The 23,015-nt window shown below is 39.1% G+C and overlaps 1 protein-coding gene across 1 annotated transcript in view; it reads right to left on the reverse strand.

Moving 5' to 3' along the window:
• Positions 1-339: 339 nt before the first annotated feature.
• The window catches only part of BB (RING/U-box superfamily protein), a 63,672-nt gene continuing 40,996 nt past the window's right edge, over positions 340-23,015 (reverse strand). The window contains exons 7-8 of the mRNA XM_089443042.1: positions 1,039-1,147; positions 340-930 (exon numbers count right to left, since the gene is read on the reverse strand). Of these exons, the coding sequence (XP_089299168.1) occupies positions 895-930; positions 1,039-1,147 (145 nt within the window). The 3' untranslated portion in view covers positions 340-894. The remainder of the gene's footprint in view (positions 931-1,038; positions 1,148-23,015) is intronic.

A 23,015-nucleotide genomic window follows, 5' to 3' on the forward strand; every position in this document is an offset into this window, starting at 1 on the left:
AACTGTTTTTGCCGGTGGAAATGAACTGGGGACATCTTTCTCCAGCTGAAGGAGCCCTGAATAAATTTCTTTGAGAAAGCAAATACATATTCCATTCATGAAAACAAAGGTAACCTAGCCATTAATTGAATGCATATATACTTGTTGCATTTCTTATTTTTCTATATAGCCTACTGTCAACACTACATAGTTTCTTTTTCTATTAGACCAGTGTCCCGAATTTCTTTAATACGCATTCAAATGCAAAGTATAGCTGGTCATAGTAATGCTCATGCTATCTTAATCTAATCAATTTGTTGAGGCTTGAATGTAGTAATAAAGGCATATTATAGCGGGATGGAAACTTTGAACCATGATCAAAATTGTCATATTTACTAACACACCAAACCAAGCAAATATCTTATTAGCACCTAGTACATGTGTTCTTCAGAACATGCTTGCATGCTGCCATTTTTTCATTTAGCCTAATGACAAGGCTACAATCCATGATCCATTGTATCACATTCCTACAGAAATAGCCGAAGGTGTACCAATGAATACTAAACATCGTTGCCCTTCCTCTAAACTTTTACGGTTTCACATTCTAAGAATATCTTAGGCATCTATAGAGTATCGTATGTTTTTCAAACAAATATTACAGAGCAAGAAAAATCAGCACCTCCTCTGTACTATTGGTCAATTTTTCCTGCATATCAACCTTCCACTAAGTACAGCAATCACATGCTTATTTATCTTGTAAGAGTAGACAAATTCAAAGGTATTTGTAGAACGTATTTGCTACGATGCTTGTTGATTCAAGCCCCTAGTCCCTTCAAAGGAAACTGCTCATTCCTTTGACTAAGTGCTCTTTATACAAGCTCCTTCGGATGGCAATACTTTGTGCTTTCACCTTGATTATCCAAACACTTCAACATAACAAACAGGACATGCCTGGACCAAGAACATGTGAAGAACCAGTTAATCTCAGGATAAATGCCGCTTAAAAATATGCAAAACATGAAATGTGGAGTGCCATTTGACACAAAAAGCAACACAAACCTTGTTGATTTGTAGCCATCTTGTAATGCAGACTGCATGGTAGGGGTGCTTGCATGGCAAAGTCATCATTCGATCTCCTCTCTTATAATCCATATGGCAAATCACGCACCTATTTAAGAACCTTAAAAGTTTAAAAATTTGAATGAAGATTAACACCACAAGGATAAAACTACGATAAAATAATAAGAAAGACCAGAAGCTGGGTTGCATAGGATATTTGTGATGATCTGTAATATTTATGGATATATGTAGATTGATAAGCACATGCCTCTCCCCAAGAACTGTCAAAACTAATTTGCTTATTCAAGTATGAAATCACACAACTTCACAAATTAACCAGGGCAGACTGGGGTCAGAAAGTTCTCATAACTACCTTCTGCCAAGGCACAGAATAAGTCTATTTGCTAGTGGAGTTCACCAGAAAAAAGACCACAAACTGCTACTGTTACAAAATTCTTTCTTGATCCTTCAAGGAATCTGAATTGTAGATATACGATGCCTAAAATTTGAGCATAGAGTTTGATCAGTTCCATGTCACATAAATATAGTTTTTAATCTCTGGGGGCCATCCCAGAATTTTTTTACCTTAAACATAAATCCTGTGGGTTCTATCTTCTTATTATACCTAAGGTCATACCATCATAGGCTAGTGCAATCATAACACAGGTGAGCAAGGTTATTTGAAATATATTCTTGTACTGAATGTATCCCTTCTGGTATTTAACAAGATTTTGTAACTTGAAAATTGCAAACGAATTTTTCTAAAATAAGAGATGAACATAAAATTGATATTATTCTCCTATAATGACAATGTTCTTCATACCTACCACTCTATTATCATGCATTACTAGCAACCCCATAGATTCAGAACGCACTACAAAGCTTTCGAAAGTTTGCACTTTATAGTTTATACAGTGGTCAACTTTTTTAGTATAATGTTTCAAATGTTACAACATGGCAGCAAGCTCAGTTCAATGAATTACCTTATGGGGCAACGACTCATGGAACAACCCTTCTTATATCAGCAAACTTCTCTTCGCAGGAACAAACTATAATGTGAATGGTAAGAGACCAGGCACATTTACAAGTGTCTAACATCAATACCATGGGATTTCCTTTCATTGTAATCCAAAATTGGATCCTCATAATGAAGATAAGTTGAACCAGAGAAACTGTGTCCAGTAGCCAGCAGTAAGGCATCAGCTAAGTAGTCAAAAGATCAACTAAACAAGTGACCAACTAAGGCTGAGTCGACTGAGAAGAATCTACCACGCAAGAGCCAACAAGGGAAGAACTGATGTGATATAACTGAATGGGCAGAATAACCTAGAAGAACAAATTGTCTAATTATGGGGGCAATGGGTGCATGTTAATGGAGCATGCTGGACGATTAAGGACGTGTGTTTGACAAGCAGTTGTTGGTGGGAGAGTAGTCAATGATGTTTTTGGTGGAAGCATTGGTTGACTAGAATGTGGCAAACAGTGACCATGAAGTTCAACTGCCCATGACAGTTTCTTTGGGGACTTGTAATTGAACATCAAAAGAAAATCCAACTAGATGGATGATAGGTTGTTCCATAGTATCCTCTAAGTACCATGTTTGTGCCACATCAACAATAACCACCATACTACTCGATAGATTATTTCTTCGACTTTTTGTCATTCTCTGGAACCATTAGCTTGCAGACTGAACTAGGACAGATCCACGAGGAGTGGGCTTTTGGTCAGAAAAGAGAGAAACTGTAGTCTTCCATTGGCATCAAAAATGCAACAAGATGAACCACTGCAACTGACTCTTTGAGATGGCCCATAAGAAGGCAAACTGCAAAATGGAGTTGAAGTTATCTCGTTAGAATAGGAGATGGTGTGGTGGCAGCGAGTTTATGTGTGTAAGAGAGATGAGATATTTTTATTAATGTCCAACAAATGACCATAAATAGGTCAATGGGACTGAAAAATTCAACCAGTGCAAGTATAATACATAGAATACATAAAGTGTGAAGCACAACCGACATTCCTTAGAATAAGACAAGCACAATCATTGTTTACAGTAGCAAAAGAGGGAACTGAGAGAGAATCTATGTGGTCAAGAATGAATAAACATAGATCAGTTACTGTGGTGAGAAGACAAACAATTGAAGAACCCGTAGGCAAGACTTTGATAGAAAACCAAAGGTAGAGGCTATTTGGTTGACAGAAAGTTTGGTTTTGGTTAGACAGAAAACCTGTGGAATTCCGCAAAGGAGCCAACAGAAGAAGCCCATACATTAGCTGGAGATTGGACAATTGACTATATTGGATTGATGATTGAAGGATCACAGCCAACAAAGAGGATTGTTGAGGAGGAGAAGGATGATTTCCTTGAGGACAGGAAAGCCTCATCTGATTACCAAGAGTGCAAGGCATTTTCAAATGTAACCATGTGTATGCGGAATCCCAAATGTCATGCAGATTTACAGTTGTAAACAGAACCACTGTTCAAACTTCAATACTAAGAAATATGTTCAAATTTATTCCCAAAGACAGTTCTTGTCACAAGGCTAGACTTTTCGTTTTGCTTGAGAATTCCATACTACTCAAGAAGCCTAGTCACCAAACAGCACTAGCATGACCTTGCTAGTTGGCCATGACCATCAACTACTTGTATTAAGGAAACTATACCTGACCAACATGTCCTGGCTAAATCCAAGCCAAGAACCTTAAACTATGCAAAATGTTGACTTCTCATTTCATCACAGGCAATGCTACACCATTGCCATCCAACCATAGGAAATGTTGCACCATTTGTACCATTTGAACAATCAACCACCCAATGTGAGACCATGCTATCATCCGTCTAGACCAACACATGATAGTCCATGAAGATCATGTCCCTGTGTCACAAGGTGTTTACATAGCTTCAGTGCACTTATCAACATTGTTTCCTTGCCACGGATAACACACACAATCCATCACATTGCCAAGTTGCATCCTCCTTCGTCAAAACCTACTATGCAACACCCCACCAATCATTCACCCTACTTAACAAGACATCCTTATTTCTCCTAGCCTTTGCACTAGTACACTATCCTAACCATATCACAATGGCCACTAATGTGATCACCAAGGCTACCAAGCACATGAACTCATCATACACCTTTAGTCATGTTTGCCTAGCATTCCATCTGCCATCCCACTGCTAGTGGCACCTCAAGTTGGGTCCCCACATTCTCCCCCACTTGACTTGTTGACATCCTCATCAACGCAGTGCCATTAGCTCCTTTTATGAAAGGAGTGTTGGTGGTGAAGAGACACTTCTATAATTTCCACAATTGAATGTGGCTCTAATACCATTTGTCATAGGCATATACCTTTCATTCCACTTAAGCATTTGATACCATTAAAGAAGCCTAGTTGTCATGCAGCACCAATGTGACCTCGCTAGTTGGGCATGACAAATTAAATAAATTGTAGTTAGTAAGTAATTAAAGGGCATGATCTTTATCATACCCATTCACCAAGAGGCACCCAGGGCTATATTTAAGCTAGGGCCTCCCACATTGTAATTCATCATTGAAGTTTATCAATAAAATATATGTATTTGCTATCTAAAGCTGTGGTTGTCCACTCCAGGTGGTATCAGAGTGGATTTGTTCCTCAGTGCACAGTTCGTTGCCTTCTTATCTCCACTGCTTCCGCACTCCTTCATCCACCGTGGCTGCTAACTAGCTGTTGACTATTCCTTTGTCCCTGTGTGCCAACCACTGTCCATCTTTCTCGTCACGTCTCCTTGTCATCCGTCGTCCTCCTCCATCATACCGTGAAATCTTCAGCCAGCCAACCACTCCCTGTCGTCCGTTGTCATCCTCACTCGTACCGTGAAGTCGTCATCATCCACCGTACCGTGAGCTCTTTAGCCACCAGCACGTTGGATAGAGATATTAAACTTTAAGTTATAAAACTTTGATAACTATATAGTATATTATAGAGTTATTAAATTTATAAATAAATAAAATTAACATTTAAAAAAAATAATAATAATAATAGTAATATTTTAAAGCCCTGTCTTCGGCCCTTTACCAACCCAAACTTTGGAAAAGGTTTGTGGATGACACTTGTGTCGTTTGGTCTCATGGTAAAGAGAAGTTGGAGTTGTTTTTCCATCATCTTAATAGTCAATCTGACCATATAAAGTTCACCATGGAATTTGAAGTTGATAATAGCCTGCCTTTTCTTGATGTTCTTATCTCTAAGAAGGATGATGGTTCTTTTTCCCATCAGGTTTTTCGGAAGAAAACTCACACAGAGCAATATCTCCATGCTAGTTCCCATCATTTTTCTGCTCAAAAGCTAGGCGTTCTCAACACCTTAGCCACTCGAGCGTTGCGAGTTTCCGATGAAAATCACCTTGAAGATGAGAAATCCCACCTCCTAAAAGTTTTTAATAAGAATGGTTATAGTAGGTCTCAAGGTCTTAAGGCTTTTCAAAATGCTGAAAAAGGCCCTAAGAATAAAATTGACCCCAAGGATTGGTCTTCTGGTGTTCGTCTGCCTTTTATTCAAGGGACCACAGATAGAATCGCGAGGATCTTAAGGAAGCATAAGATTCATTCTTCCTTTAGACCCCTTAACACTATCCGAAGTTCTCTTCGTTATGTTAAAGACCCGATTAATCCCAGGGATGGAAAGGGTGTTTACATTATTCCCTGTTCTTGTGGAACTCCTTATATTGGTGAGACTGGTCGATCCATTAACCAAAAGAATCATGTTGCCGACCTTAGGCACCGAAGAGCTCGCTCCTCTGCTTTGGCAGAGCATGCAGAAAAAACAAATCATCACATCTGCATTGAAGAAGCTAAGGTTATTGCGAGGATTGACCATTTTCATCATCGTAAATTCAAGGAGGCCTTAGAAATCGAAAAGAGACCTGTTAATTTAAATAGAGATGATGGCTGGAGTATCAGCAGAAACTGGATTCCTACGCTTTCTTCCTAAAAAAAAAATTCTTATAGATTAAAATTTATTTTATTTTATTTTTATGAATAATTTTTAAATTTTTATTCATTAATGAGGTTATTTAATATAATATTATATTCATTAATGAGGTTATATAAGGTGTTTATCATTTTTATATATTAAAATAAATTTAAACTCTTTTTTTTCTCTTTTTTTAATATGATTATATTATATAGTTTTATAAGGTTGACTATCGAATATTAATTAATAATTATATGAATAAGATTAAAATATTAATTCCTTTTAGAATATTATTTATTGATAGTACCCAATTTATGACTCTTAAAATTATTTTTAATATATATTAATTAATTTAGTTATAAAGGGTTATTATTTTTCTAAATTATAACTTTTTACATCATTAATTTATCCAAAAAAATAATAATAATAATCATTTTATTTCTTTCCCTTCCTTTTTGGTCATTAACCTTTTCTATTTCCTACCCTCAGTCAAACTAGTTGTTATCCCTAACGGCTAGTTAGCAGCTCTCTACATCTATTTATCTAAATGCCTAGATCAGATTCCTCATCTTGTCCTGAAGATGAACCACACTGGCTGGTTCGAAACGCGTCGACGAGAATCTCTCTTATGTGATTTCTTCTGAAAGATGTTATGATAAATAATAATAATATTTTGAAAAATTAAAAATAATAATAATAATAATATTAAAAAATACAAATAAAAAAATTAGGATCAAGTTAAGAAAAAGAGTTAAGTTGGATAAATATACTCTTCATCAATGTCGATGGTCGATTTCAATAAAAGATTGTTAGACCTTGAGACTAAGGTGACCACTAACCGAACAGGGCAAAAAAATCAAGGCACTCCAGGTTACAATAAAGAGAGTAGAGAGTCAGCTCGAGCAGAACAAGAGCAAATTTAAAAGGCATCTGGCAATGCTTTCAAATAAAGTGGATCACGCAATGGTATTGTTGACCTGTATTTGTGACAAGATGAAGGTTACACCCAATCAAATACCCCAGAATAATGAAGCTACTCAACATCTCAATTTTCCAGATTCATCAAACTCGTCAGACTCATGAGAAACCTAAGTCTCCAAAGACATCTTCCCTGCCTAATCAAGAAAATATAACAAGAACTTTCAAAATAGGCATCTCTGGAATCCATACGCCAATATGCCATTTTCAAATCAATACCCCTTCTTCACTCCGTCGATTGCTACACATCAACGAAGAGCAAAACTTAAACTATCCAAATTTGACGGTAACGAAAAATGTAGCTTTGCTTGGTTCAATAAAGCAGAAGAATATTTCGAGATTTACGGTATTGACAATGATGACGAAAAGACCAGGCATGCTTCCATGCAAATGGAAGGTGAAGCATACAATATGTGGTGGAAAAAGACAACACTTGCTATCAGTTGGAGGAAATTCAAAAATTTGTTCTTTAAAAGGTTCCAATGTGTCAAGGACGAAGAGTTATTCTCAACACTCACCAGATTGCAACAAAAAGGAGATGTGGACAAATACACTCGAGAATGGGAAACTTTAGCTATGCGAGTACCTGGATTATCAGAAACTTGTCTCATTCAATCATACACCACGAGACTTGAACCCCATCGCCAGGCTGAGCTCGACCTTCATGACATCACTTCTATAAAGGTAGCCAGACAGAAAGCAAAAGTTGTTGAAAAGAAACACAAAAAAATGCAGTGGCCGAAGGTTGAAAGAGTATATTCGAGACGAAGATTTTCCCAAGCTGCGAACACAGATAACACAAAATATGTTCCACCACATCTTCATGAAGGAGAAAAAACTAACTTGGAAATGCAAAGAATGAAAGAGGGCAAGTGCAAACATTGTGGCGAAAAATGGGACCCTAAACATAGGTGTGCTAAAGGAAAAGAGACCAAGAACCTGTATAAATGTGAAGCAACTAATGATTCAGACAGTGATGAATCAGACGTAGAAGAAATCGAAGATTCCCCACAATTTTCTCCAGAACCAGATGATGAGAGCATTCCGCAAGTATCATTATCGGCTATGACAGGTATATCACAACCCCAGACATTAAAATTAAAAGGACATATCAAGAAGAACAATGTAATGGTTCTGATCGATACCGATAGCACCCACAATTTTTTGGACTCAACCATGGCGAAAAGACTCAACATTTTCACATTTCCCGTGCCCAACATGAAGGTTATGGTAGTTGATGGTAAGAAAATTGAAAAGGTAGGGAAATGCCACAAACTCAAATTGCAGATTCGAGACTATAATCTACAATCTCGGTTCTACATTGTACCATTAAGAGGAGTGGATGTGGTCTTAGTTATCCAATGGCTACAAACCCTAGGCACTTACTCTGCCAACCATCAAAAGAAATTTATAAAATTTAAATGGGAAGGACAGAAATACAAGTTATATGGGTTCCAGCGACCTGACAACCAAATTGTATCATCATCCCAAATGATGAAAATGATTCGAAAGGGAGCACCAGCTTATGTAGTACAGTGTCATCAATTAGAAATGTTAACTTCGAGTCTGGTCAACGAAGAAGCACCAGAAGTCCAAGAGCTAATTCAAAAGCACGAAAAAGTATTCCAAGACCTTCCAATGAAGATGCCTCCTAAAAGAGAAATCGAACATACAATAGAAGTCAAAGCAAGATATCGATATCCACATCATCAAAAAACTGAAATTGAGAGATTAGTCCAAGATCTTTTAAAGTGTGGCATCATCACAAAAAATAAAAGTTTGATGTGGCTCCAGTTGTATTAGTTCGAAAGAAAGATGGATCGTTCAGATTATGAGTGGATTATCGAGGACTAAACAAAATAACAATTAAAAACAAGTTTCCAATTCCTTTTATCGATGAAATGTTGGATGAACTACATAGCACTAAATACTTCTAAAAATTGGACTTAAGGTCAGGGTATTACCAAATCAGAATAAGGTTGGAAGACGTAGCAAAATCTGTGTTCCAAACACATGAAGGTCATTACGAGTTCAAAGTAATGCCTTTTGGTTTAACCAATGCACCGGCAACATTCCAAGCTACTATGAACGAGTTATTCTGTCCATATCTAAGGAAGTTTGTGTTAGTATTATCTGATGACATTCTAATTTATAGTAAAACATGGAAGGAGCACCTACAACATTTGGAACAAGTTCTTACTGTATTAGAAAAACAACAGTTCTATGCCAAGAAGGCCAAATGCACTTTTGGGAAGGAAGAAGTAGAATATTTTAGACATATAATATCCAAGGAAGGAGTAAAAGTAGATCCTAATAAGATCAAGGCTATAAGGGAATGGCCCAAACCAGTTAATATCTCCAAGCTAAGAGGATTCTTAGGATTGACCGGGTATTATCGAAGATTTATTAAAAACTATGCCCATATAACCGCACCCCTATCGAACCTTCTAAAGAAGAACTCATTTCGATGGAATGATGAAGCAAAAAAGCGTTTTGAAGACTTGAAGGAAGCTATCTCTAATGCCCATGTATTGGCAACTCCAGACTTCTCAAAACCATTTTTAATTGAATGTGATGCTTCAGGTTTTGGCATGGGAGAAGTACAAATGCAGGATGGTCACCCAATCGTCTTTGAAAGCAGGAAGCTCAATAAGCAAGAACATCTCAAGTCTACATACAATAAGGAAATGCTTGCTATTATGCACGCATTAGCCAAATGGAGATAACATCTCTTGGGAAGTAAGTTTTAAATATGAACAGATCATAATAGTCTTCAACATCTCCTCCAACAGAAAATGCTATCTACAGAACAAAAAAAATGGATAGAAAAAATCGCCACCTTCGACATGGATATATTACATAAGAAAGGGAAAGATAACATAGTAGCCGATGCTTTGTCGAGGAAAGACGAAGAACCATCATTACTTGCAGTTTCAGTTGTTGTTCCCGAATGACTTAATGAGATTCGAAGTGAGTATGCAAAAGATCCGGAAACAAGTGCTATAATCAATAACTTACCTCATAATTCAAAATTTCAATGGAAGAACGATATTCTATGGTACAAGGGAAGAATTTATCTAAATTCAAATTCCAAATTTAAAGAAAAGATTCTCAAACGCATGATTCACTGTCAGTCGGACATGCAAGATTCTTTAAAACTTATTATAATGTATGCCAGTCATTCTTTTGGAAGGGAATGAGTGATGATATTCAAAAATATGTAGCCAAATACGATAAATCCCAGAGGAATAAAATGAAAATATTATGACACCCAGACTACTTCATCCCTTAAACATCCTGAATTAGAAATGGGAGGTAATATCAATGAACTTTATTGAAGTTTTCCCTGTGTCTAATGGTAAGGATAAAATTCTTGTAATAGTCGACAAACTCACCAAGTATGCTCACTTTATTGCAATGAGGAAATCAGACTAGGCAAAACAAATCGTTGAGATTTTTTGCAAAAATGTTTACAAATTACATGGATTCCCCAAGGTCATTGTGAGCGATAGAGATGCCAAATTTAAGGGTAATTTTTGGAAGGAATTTTTCAAACATATAGGAACCTACCTCAACATGAGTTCATCTTACCATCCTCAAACGGATGGCCAAACAGAGGTTGTCAATAAATGTTTAGAAGCTTACTTACGTTGTTATGGCACAAACAAACAAAATAAGTGGATTCAATGGTTACATCTCGCTGAATGGTGGTACAATTCTACTTACCACATGTCAGCAAAAATGACTCCATTTCAAGCTCTATATGGTTACGAACCTCTGAAATGGAAGGACTTTGCTTTCATCGAGACGAAGCTTCCAACTGTTAAAAACCAGTTAGAAGAAACCCAAAAAGGCGTCCAAACTCTAAAAGAAAATCTAAATAATGCAAGGAATCGTATGACGCAACGAGCTGACCGAAACAGAACCAAGAGAGAATTTGAAGTTGGAGAATGGGTATTTGTTAAACTCCAGCCTTACAAGCAGTTGTCCTTCAAAAAAAGGGAAAGAAACAAATCGGCACCAAGGTTTTATGGACCCTACCAAATCAATAAAAAGATCATCCAAGTAGCATACAGTTTAAGCCTTCCCAATCAAAGTCGTGTTCACAACGTTTTCCATGTAACCTGCCTTAAAAGGGCACTTAGTCAACATCAATCAGCGCAAACAACACTTCCGACCTTAGATGATGAAGGAAGGGTTATTTTAGAGCTAGACGGTATCATCTCCATCAGGGAAAGGAAGTTGTGATCACGAGTAATCAAAGAATACCTAATCAGGTGGAAGGACATACCAAAGGAAGAAGCTTCTAGGGAGACCGAAGAAATTTTCAACAACACCAGTCATTACGTATGCTTTGAGGACAAAGCATCTTTTCAAGGGGAAGGCAATGTTATATCAAATTAAATAAATTGTTGTTAGTAAGTAATTAAATGGCATGATCAAAGATCATGCCCATTCACTAAGAGGCACCCAGGGCTGTATTTAAACCAGGGCCTCCCACGGTGTAATTCATCATTGAAGTTCATTAATAAAATATATGTATTTGCTATCTAAAATTGTGTTTGTGCACTCCAACCATCAACCACTTGTATCACAATACTATGCCTAACCAACATTTCCTGACCAAACCCAAGCCAAGCAGCTTAAACCACGTAGAACGTAAGTTCTCATTTTACCATAGACAATGTTACACCATCACCACCCAACCATAGATGTGTTACACCATGGCTCCTCTAAGCCAACAATCCTTGAACAATCGACTACCCAATGTGAACCATGATGTTATCCATATAGGCCAATACATGATGGTCCATGAATATCATGTCACTATTTTTCCAAGCATTCACATACCTTTAATGCATTTATCAACAGGGCTTCCTTGCCATAGATAACACACAATATATCACATTGCCAAGTCACATTGTCCTTTGTCGAGGCCTACTACCAACCTAGATCCATCTTAACCTCGGATCTACCAAGCCCCAAGAGGGATCAAATCTCTTTTCACTCTAAAAGAGGTTTGGATAGCAGGACATATGATCCCTCTCGGAGCTTGGTAAATTCGGAGTTAAGATGGATCTAGGATGATTTAATTTCCCCCTTTAAATAGCCTATATTCCACATGAATACCATGGGTTCTCAATAACATGGGTCAGTGCCATGTGTAATTTTTAATTTGATTATTATTTTATTTATATAGGGTTTTTTTTTATTTTTTTTATTTTGACCAAGTTAAAATGTTTACATTACATTACATTAATTATTTTATTTTATTTTATTTTATTTAAATTTTTATGTAATTTGAATTATTCAAAATGGTAAACATTTCATTACAACATCTCTACCATGTTGGGTTGGAGAGCGCCTCTCAACGCAATGCAACATCTCATCAATTGTCCACCCTACCAAGCAAGACATCCTTGGTCCTCCTAGCCTATGTGCTAGTACATTGTCCTAATCATCTCATGGTTGTCACCTGCAAGTTGGTCGTCAAGGCTACCAAAGATATATACTTGTCATGTACACTTAGTCGTGTTTCCTTGGTGCACCATCCATGACACTACCAATGGACACCCTACTTCTTACACTTCTCCTTGAAAAATTTGTTGTATTGTGTGTGAATGTTGTGTGTACCATTGCCTTGACTTTAGTTTTATTGAGAAATAACTAAGAACGAAATCTAGTCCATAATATTTGCAAGGTATAGTATTAGTTTAATCAAATTTGACTTGAGTTCCATTGGGAGATTCTAACTCACCCATTGCATTATCAATCAAATGGTATCAGAGTTGTATATTTCTGAAACTGTGGAGTTGTGATAAAGCAGTCATGGGAAAATCACTTGAGAAAGACAGACTTCGTGAACTAAAAGAGATCGATTAGTAAATCCAAGTAGATAGTGAATTCTAAGAAATACAATCTAGCCGTTGGAAAAGAAGAATGAAACGTTGCAGAAACTTTGAAAAGTTATGTGAAATATCTTGAGTATCATGTCCAAGTTGTGGACAAACTATAATTAGAGTTGATTGCAAGAAAGCAATATTGGCTAGTCTTCAAAGGAATCTAAAAGAGATGAAGAAAGAGAGGAAGCTTGTTCCAACTCGAGATGCATGACATATGACTAAGGAAACTGTGTAAGGACTTCACCTTCACCCTCACTCAATCTGCATCAATAGTCTTTTGTAGTTATAAATTTCATACCAAAGGGATATAGCTTTGAAGTTGTTATCGAAGATGGATTATCATTGTCAAGGGCTTTACAATCATGGCCAAGGCATGAAGAGTTCCATTGCGGTGAATTTTAGACCACATCATGTTAGTTTAGAATATAGTGATGGTATCATATCTAAGGATGAATGTTTCAAGATAGTCCCAAGTAATGTGCAAGCCTCGAGGATCATCTTTGTGAAGGGTCAAGACATAGTAAGACCAACAATTCCAAGTGAAGAATAGATCATGAAGAATGATCCGCAACCCAAGCAAGAAGGCAACCCAAGCACCTAAGCACATCCAACGATTGGAAGACCAAGCAAGGGACCCAAAAAGCACAAGTCTAGACAAAGAAGGGTATGTGAACAAGAACCTTCAGTGACTTGTTTTCATGGCAAGAAGACATGTCATAAGGCATAACAATGTTAGTAAGAGTTTCCTTCTCCTTTCATGGATTATACAAACATTGTGTGGTCGAGTATTGGAGGAAGTGGTCCATCATCAGAGACCCTAGATGTTTTAGGAAGAAGAGAAGTGTTAAAAAAATTACCAGCGAGACATAAAATATTTACCGAGAGAAATATTACCAGCAAAAAAACAGATATGCACATTACATTAGCAACAATCATAAAACATAAACACAATGCACACAGTGTTTACCTTGGGAAAATCCCAACTCTGGGGAAAAACATAGCTAATGAAATCCCATTAGAACACTTGGCCAAAACCCAGACAAGTGAGCCTTCACCGCTCACATTCCCTAGCCCATTACAACAAAGTCTTCACCTAGCCTTTTAAAGGCTTCATTAAATGAATTCCATGGTCACAAAACCATTGGTACACAAAACTTTGTGCCCATAACCACCATTGTTTTACTCGGTCGACTTTGACACTTTCCTCGAGTCAATTTTACCGAATTATCACCCCTTAAACCTTGACTTGGGGTTTCCCTTGACCAAATCTGCCCAAACTAGCCAAGTGAGTCAGCACCACTCACTCTAGCTCTTACCCCCCTAAATGTTCATACCTAGGGTATTTGCATCCCCCCCCCCGCCGCTCCCTCACCTAAGTCTAACACTAGACTTTACCGTAAATTTCCTAGGGCTACGCATGCCTTACGAAGTCTTACAATGATATGCCCATTTACATGCAATTTTAAATTTTAACTCCATTATAATAATTGCCTTTTCATTGTTTCTCTCCTTTTCCATCCTCTCAACAGGTGCTCTCCTTTCCAGATCTAGCTTCTCTGCAGCCTCCTCTAGAAGGTCTTGGTGCTTTCCTCGCTTTCACATCCCATCTACATCGGCATGCACTACAATTTATAGTCACAAATTTCTAGCCACTATAGTTCCATACCAATGCCATATCAAAGCTTCACCACATTCAATATTCGCCCTCATGTAGAGGCCATGAATTTCTACTGCCATAACCACTTCCTATTTCCGATGCATAACGATCTTTGAATCTTGTGCTTGAATAGTAATGCAGTGTAGCATAGCCTAATGCCCCATACCGGATTGCAGTATTGATATATGCATTCTATGCATCATATTGACTAGAAAATAGTTTTTCCCATTGCTTTGTGGTTTCCTCCTTTGGCATTGCTTGATCTACTACAATAGTAGCTCCACCCAACTTATGCATCTCCGACATCAACATGTCCACAAATTCTAAGCTTTCAAAAGTAATAAACTTGATTCCACGTTGAATGACCAAAACTCCAAACTTGCTCATATAATTTCGTCGTTGTGTTGGTGTTCCCAAGTGAAGTGATTGAAGAGTGGAATGAACTATGGAGTCTCACCCACTCTCACACTCTCATTGTGTGAGCTTCCTCATTTTGCATCTTCACTTATTCTTGACTTCTACCATCGTAGACCTACAATGAGAGCACCAAATTTTGTCTCCAAACCAACAACATTTCCACTCGAGGCCTCGCAAACTCAACAACATCTTTGAGCCAATGCCCACAAGCCTCTTTGACCATCACCCAAAAAATGCCTACACCATCAACTTTTAACAGCACCTGTTTGTACCACTAATCCACCTTGCAATGACTGAGACCCACTTTTTCTCTACAACATGCTTTTGTGATTTTGGGCTTGTTCTCCTTACCAGATTAAACCAACGATGTTGAGATTAGACTTGATGGCCTTCTCTAATGCTTCGCATTTCATGCCTACCATCTTTATCATGACAAACTTGAGCACAGACTGTTGAATCTAAGTCCTCTATTATGTGCTTCCACTCGTCTGAGCCAACATTATATTTAAATTGAGTGCCTTGAGCAAAGCAGCCAATGCTAACTCGTAAGCATGGAGCACCTCTGAGTTGGAGATCTCCACGATATCAACATTGCGCCCCAATTAAACTCCTATGTGATGCGATGCAATCAAGGATACTTGTATCAAGGCCCCTGATACCCACAAGCCACCAGTCGCACCCATCTATCCTTGGCTCCTCTTTCACCCAGCACCTTTAACAATGGTTTTCCTGCTACATGGATCTCGCTTCTCTTGTCTTTTGCTACCAGGACACACTTTGCATCGTCACTAGGTCCACAACTTCAACATTACAACCATTATCAAACCACTCTTGGTAGACAGCACAGTTTAACTTTGGCTACAAAGGCATCCCTCTAAAAGGCCAAAACCTTGACTCTAATACCAAATGGTAAAAACATTACAAGAGAGGCATAAAATATTTACCAAGAGAATTATTACTAACAACAAAAACAACATATATGCACATTACACCAGCAACAATCGAAAAACATAAACACAATGCACATGGTGTTTACCATGGGAAAATCGCAACTTTAGGTAAAAACCTTGATAACAAAATTCCATTAGATCCCTTGGACAAAATTTGGCCAAACCGGCCAAGTGAGCCTTCACCGCTCACATCCCCTAGCCCATTACAATAGAGTCTTCTCACCTAGTCTTCTAAAGGCTTCATTACATGAATTCCACAAGCACAAAACTATGGGCACACAAAACCGTGTGCCCAAGACCACCATTGTTTGACTCAATCAACTTTGACTCTTTCCCAAGTCAAGTTTATCTAACAGAAAGGAGTAATCTTAAAAGGAAATCCAATGTTGTCTACGAAGACAGTAGGAAGAAAGAATATTTGTATTCACCAAGAGATGATTGGTCCCTAGAGGAGAAGTGTTGGATGCTTCATCCTCATCTTCACTCCATGAGCAAGAAGGGAAAACCAAGAATGAGGCAACAGGAAATGGCTTAAGAGCAAAAGCCTAATATTCTAGAGAGAGAGTGTGTAGAGCAGGAAAATCTACAAAGGGAAATTCTTCAATGTCACAAGAAGGTATTGATAAGGGCTTCTTTTTGAAGGGGAAATGTATCATTGTTATAAGAACTAGCAATAATTGGTTTTTCATTGTTTTCCACTCTCAAGAGATTCCCACGAACAAACCATTGTTCAGATGATTGGATGATGCAGTAAATGAGAAGTCAATATGTCCTGACGGTAAGAAGACCAAGATGACAATTGCAACATTTTAGGGAAGATTAAAGGCACATGTAATGCAAGCATGAGTAGGCCTCTAAGAGGGAAATCGGCTTGGAGAGTACATGTAGTAGCAACAAGAGAAGCATGTGCAAGGCTTGTGAAAAGGAGATATCGACAAATATAGTGAGCATTTGTGAGCCTTATAAAAAGAACAAGCCAAAAAAAATAGTAAGCATGAGTATAGTTGTAAAGAAGGCATTACTGAGAGGCAAAGTTCAAAGGTAGACCAAATAGCATTGGCCTCAATAGAAGCACATTGTAATTTTCAACTAGACTCACATCAATAGCAAGAACCTTACAAGCAGCCACCAAGTTGAGAAAGATGTTACTCTTGATTGTTAATAACTTCAGTAATTGTGGAAGGGTAGATGCTCAAAATTTGATCGAGTACTTGAGAAACTAAGAACCCCCCAAAACAGGAAATCTAATCCAACATTGGATCCTAATAACGCAAATAAGTTGAACCAGAGAATGTGCTCAATGGTTAAGAGTGAGCCAATGACTAAGTAGTCAAAAGGTCGACTAGACAAGTGATCAACTAAGGTTAAGTAAACTGAGAAAATCATCCAAGAAAGACCCGATAAGAAAAGAACTAACTGGATATAATCAACTAGACAAAATCAACTGGAAGAGCAAATTGCCAATTAGGGAATGGAAACAATAGGTGCATTTTGATGGACTGTGTCAAAGGGGCCCTAGATGGTTAAAGATGTGTTTTATGAGCAATTCTTGATGGGAGTGTGGTCAATTAGGATGTTTTCAGTGGAAGCATTGGTTGACTAGAGTGCTACCAACAATTACCATGAAGCTCAATCATACGTAACAATTTATTTGGGGATTTGTAATTGAACCTCAACGGAAAGGCCAAGTGGATGGCTGACCACGCATTTCATAGCACCATATGAACACCATATTGGAACCACATCAACAACCATTGTCAAACTACTTGATTCATCATTTCCTTGGAATTTCATCACTCTCTAGAACCATTAGGTTGCAAACCAAAATAGGAAAGATCCATAAGGAATGGGATTTTGGTCAAAGAAAAGAGAACTTGCAAAGCTTCCTGTAAGTGTCAAACCACTAAAAGATAAACCATTGTAACCAACCCTTGGAAATGGGCCATAAGAAGGTAACCTGCAAGATGGAGTCAAGGTTAGTCGGTTAGAAGAGGAGATGATGTATTTATAGCAATTTCGTCTATGTTGTGACAGATGATACACAGAGAGGCCAGGGCACAACAAAAATACTCAAACTAAGAAAAGCACACTAGTTGTTTACTATAATAGGGAGCAAAATGAGATAAAGACATAATTTGTGTGGTTGAAAAGACACGTAGATTAGTTACTCTATTGTAAAGATGAAGGATTGGAGACCACAAAGAGAAAAATCAGTGACCGTTGTCCAAACATCCTTTGGTTGCTCGTAGATTCCTTAGCAACAAAGATAAGAAGATGATTTATAAATTTCCAAAAAATGACCATAAAAGTAGGTCAATGGAACTAAAGAGTACAACCAATGCGAATACAATGTGGGAGTGTCGGTGCAACTCCGAGAAAATGCCAAAAATAATATAAAGAAAGAAACCTACACATATGTGAAAATTTATGATGAAAGTATGGTGATATAAAACACTGTGAGTTTGTTCAAGACTGGGAAGGTGGACAACCCAACACAATAACCTGTCAAGAGAAAGAGTGAGAGGGGGCGATTGAACAATGGGGATGATGATGTCAGGGTCTCTCGAGTTTGATGGTCGAGGGCAAGGGGGGTGAACTGGGCACTGGCTTGTCGTCGGAGTTTGTTGGAACCATTAAGGAACCTAGTTGCATACTCCTAACATCTGAGATCGAAAGAAGGAAACTCTGAATAGATCTCCAATTGTTCCTGTGGATTTGGGAGGAAGTCTGATGCACGAGCCATGCTTTACTCTGGATCCATATAGAGCTAATCTCTCTAATGCTCCGAGAACGTGTGGCCTAATGTACACTCTGACATCTCTGAACTGGTCTCAATAATATCAACTGGTGTCCTGGAGGAGGGGTTGAGGAGAAACCCAAGGTCTCACCATCTTGCTATTCAATGAGCTCTAGAATATTTCCTGTCATTTGTTGCTCCAATCTAATGAATCAAACAGTCTGTTCATCCTATGAGCATGCAGGAGTTGAGATCTATGGCTGAAAATCTCCTTCATGAAGAGGGATAAGCATCTCTAATCCCGGTACCAAAAGAAAGTAGAGAGGGAGCCTCCTGAGTCCCTATACTATAGCGATATGTTAATTTTAGGTATGTTCTATGCTTAGAGCAATTTATTTCAATTTACACAGTTAGCTCAATAACTTTTCTAGATTAGCAATCACATCAGCATTAAAGTAAACTGTAGATACAACATAAACATAAATCGCAAAAGACAAGCCAAGACAAGAGGACACAAGATGTGGCGCTAGCCAAGGACAAACCCCAATGTGGGGAAACCCTTGATCAATTCTTCTTATATGTTTTTCAATAGTTCAATAGAGAGAGAGAGATAGTACATTTACAACAGAAGTCAACACTTTGACTTATCTATATAAAAGCATAGATCTCTTCTTAAGAAGATGATACATGAGATCAGTTGAAGACATGCCGCTTCAACTGATTCTCCAAGGTGCCTCCTTCACCTATCATTGTGTTGCATCTCGTCATCATGTTGCACCTTACCATGCTGCACCATGTTGCACCCATCATCACAATGTTGGACCTCATGACCATGCTGTACACTTTTGTCCTCTAAGGCATACAGCTGTCCCACTATTCATTCCAAGTTTGCTTGTTGTCCCATGCATTTTGCAGTGCTATGTAGCCTGTTGTCCCATGCATCTTTGCAGTGCTATGTAGCCTGTTGTCCCATGCATCTTTGTTGCACTAGTCACCTTGTTGTCCCATTTACTTTGTTGCACTAGTTAGCAGCACCATGTAGCCAGTTGTCCTATTTAGCATAATGTTGTCCCACTATTAGTGACATGGCCCTTCCATGTTTGCTTGCTTGTCATGGTGTCCATGCTCTTTGCCTTAGCATACCTTTTTTGTTGTCTAATAGCCTTGCCATATTGTTGTCCATGACGCTGCACTGCATCACTGATTAGGGCATCACCCTACAGCCCTTTATCTAGTTGTTGGCTATGGCCTCATACAGCAGTCGCTGTAGCTTTCAGGCTTCCTCCAAACATTCACCACACTGCCCTAAAACAATGTCAATATGTCCTTAAGCTTTGAAGCCTTACAACCTATCAATCTAGCCCTTAAACAATACTTGTGCAGCCCTAAAATAGATCCATTGCACCTACAGCAACTCGACTTCCCTTCCAGAACTGCCACGCTGCTCCTCGGCCTCCACACTTGTTGTTCCTTGGCCTAGTCTGCCCTATTGTTCCTCGGCCTAATCTGCCCAACAATATGCACTAGGAACATCCCTTAACTTACCCTCAAAACTACTCTTTCTCACCACGTTGACACCACAGCCCTTCACGCTGTCTAAGGCAGCCTCCATGCTGTCCCTTTGACCCTTCATACTGCGGCTAAGGCTCCACTGTCCACACAGCTCTTCACGTTGTCTAGGGCAGCCTCTTTCTTGGCTGCGTAGAGGCCAACTTATAGACTAGGGCTTCTTCTTGATAACGTTAGTGCTTAGGCAGTGTATTTCTTCTTCTATACTAGGGTTGTCCTCCTTGTAGCGTTAGGGCTTCTCACTTGGTTGCGTCCTCTAGATTAGGGCAGCGTTCTTCTTCTTGAGTGCGGCTAGGGTAGCCTCAATCCTCCAACGTCTAGGGCTTCCACTCCTAGATTTCTCTTCAACTAAAAACCCAAGACAAATGGAGAGAAATCAAGATAGAAGTGTGTGTGTGAAATGACTCTCAAATCATCTCCTTTTATACTAAAACGTTGAGCACATGTGGGGTTTATTTGGTTGCTGGCCGACCTTGTCAAATTGTCTTATAACACAAATAAATTCATAACTCCATGAATACTTATCGAAATCGGATGATCTTTAGATCAATCCTACACCTCTCGATGAGAGGGATCCAAGAAAAATATCAGCTGCCATAAATAAGATGACCCACATGGAGTTTGGCCCTAGTTGCCAATTTTAACACTCCCTCTCAACTAGGGAGAACTCCATCTGCTGATCCATATGTCCGACTGTACTATCTCTGCCATCAGTGCCCTGCACTGCCCTGTTGAGCTCTGCTAAACCATGAAGAAGAATTGATTGAGAATGTCTCATACCATTCTCTACTAACCCGAAGTCAGTTCCATATGAAGAGAGTGTGTCATACCACTCTTATTGATACATATCAGTTCCAAGAGAGTGAGTCATATCACTCTTACTGACCCGAAGTCAATTTCATTGATCCCAAATCGATATCACAAGAGAGTGTCACAAACCACTCGTACTAATCCCAGATCAATGGAGGTCATCCTAGCATAGGGAGTACAGTAGATACAACGATGCGTCCATAGATAGTACTACTATGGTCCCTAACCCCATTTCCCTGCGCATTGGCCAGATGAGAGGTACTTCACATGAGTCCCAGACTACATGGGTAGGATGCCTCAACAAGAGAACCACTCATCCTGTCCCTAAGTCGCCATGGGGTATCACAGGCGAAGGCTGTTGTACACAGCGCACCATTAGGGGAGGGTGAGTTGCCCTATGGTCGTTGGTTGCTCCAATAAGTACCCCAAACCCCCCAGAGCTCCCAAAGCTCAATGCATGCAACATGCAGGACCCTCATAAGAGGGTCTCTCAACGGCTCCAAGCCGTTCGGGAAAGTCACAAATTTGACCTTTCCCCGGCCGGGGCTTTGACAAAATGTCTGCGACCTGTACATCAATCTCAATACGATGGAGCCTCCTCACTCATCGACGTACAATATCCCAGATAAGGTAGTATCTGATGTCTATCTGTTGGAGCAATCATAGAATACAGGATTCCTCAACAATTGAATCCCCCCCTAGTTGACACAGAGGATCACGGTGGTATCCGTCATGTGTACAAACAACTTGCTAAAGAGCTTCCACAACCAGGCAGCTTCACACGAGATCATACTCGTAGCTATGTATTCGGTTTCAGCAGTGCTTATAGCAACCGACTTCTGCTTCCTGCTCATCCATGATATCGAAGCAGAATCCAAAGAGCACCAGCACTCAGAAGTGCTCTTGCGATCCTCCACACTGCCTGCCCAGTCAACATTCGAATAATCATGTAGCTTCACATTTCCAGCAGTGTATCTCAATCCATGAGAGATTGTGCCTCGAAGATATCTCAGAAGATTCTTAGCACCAATCTAGTGAGGCTCAACCATATATGAGCTCATTTGCAAAACATATGTCCGAACGGAAGTTCACCAAGAACTCAACGTGAATGAGTTTATGAAACTCAGAGGCATTTCCCAAATCAGGTCCAACATCACTACCATATAACTTCTGAAAGTTAAGATCCTCGAGGTAGTCACGGGCTTGCAGTTTATCATTCCACATCTGGAATCCAACTCCCTCTTACTTTCGCACGTAAGAGGGTTTGCACCTATCAGAAATAGGTCGTCCTCAAAAGGTGTCAGTTTGAGAGGTCTATCATCCACAACCTTCGAGCAATGGTTTGAATCAGCTTTACTCCTAGTGAATCTCAACTTCATCATACAGCGATCAATCCTCTCATACTAAGCCTAGGGTGCTTTGCTTCAAGTCATAGAGGGCTTTCTTCCACCTACATACATGAGATTCCCAATCATGAATCTCAAACCCCTTTTGTTGTTCCAAGCCTGTGGACCTGCTACATGAGTGGAATGGTCCCCTGGTAAGATTTTCCTTCGATACATTTCAAACATGTAACTTCATCCTCTTCTTGAATTCAGGCATCCGAGTCACCATCTGACTCACATCAGGTAGGGCCCCATAAGTAGACCTCTAGTGCTATAGATGAGATGTGACAACTAACATGGTCCCCAATGGACTTCCTGCAACTTGATCCAACCCTGAACTCAAAAGCATCTTTGAAAATTCCATTTTCAAATGCGTACCTTTCCATCGATGAATGCCACCTTGAAACCTTTGACTTCCATTGCCGAAATGGACACCAGGTTCTTCTTGCGATCAAGTACACAAAAGAGATTTTTGTAAATGAATCGAGTTACCCCCATTCAATTGCGGGGTAACATTCCCTACACCCTTTCTGGGATAGGTGGCATTGGCGCCAAGTATAATCCCACGATTGTTTCCATCTCTATTAAATTAGAGAGAGCACCCTTCTATCCAAT

Source organism: Pinus tabuliformis, chromosome 9 (assembly GCF_031772625.1).
Source record: "Pinus tabuliformis cultivar Carrire ecotype Pingquan chromosome 9, CPIR1, whole genome shotgun sequence".
Classification (NCBI taxonomy): Eukaryota; Viridiplantae; Streptophyta; class Pinopsida; order Pinales; family Pinaceae; genus Pinus; species Pinus tabuliformis.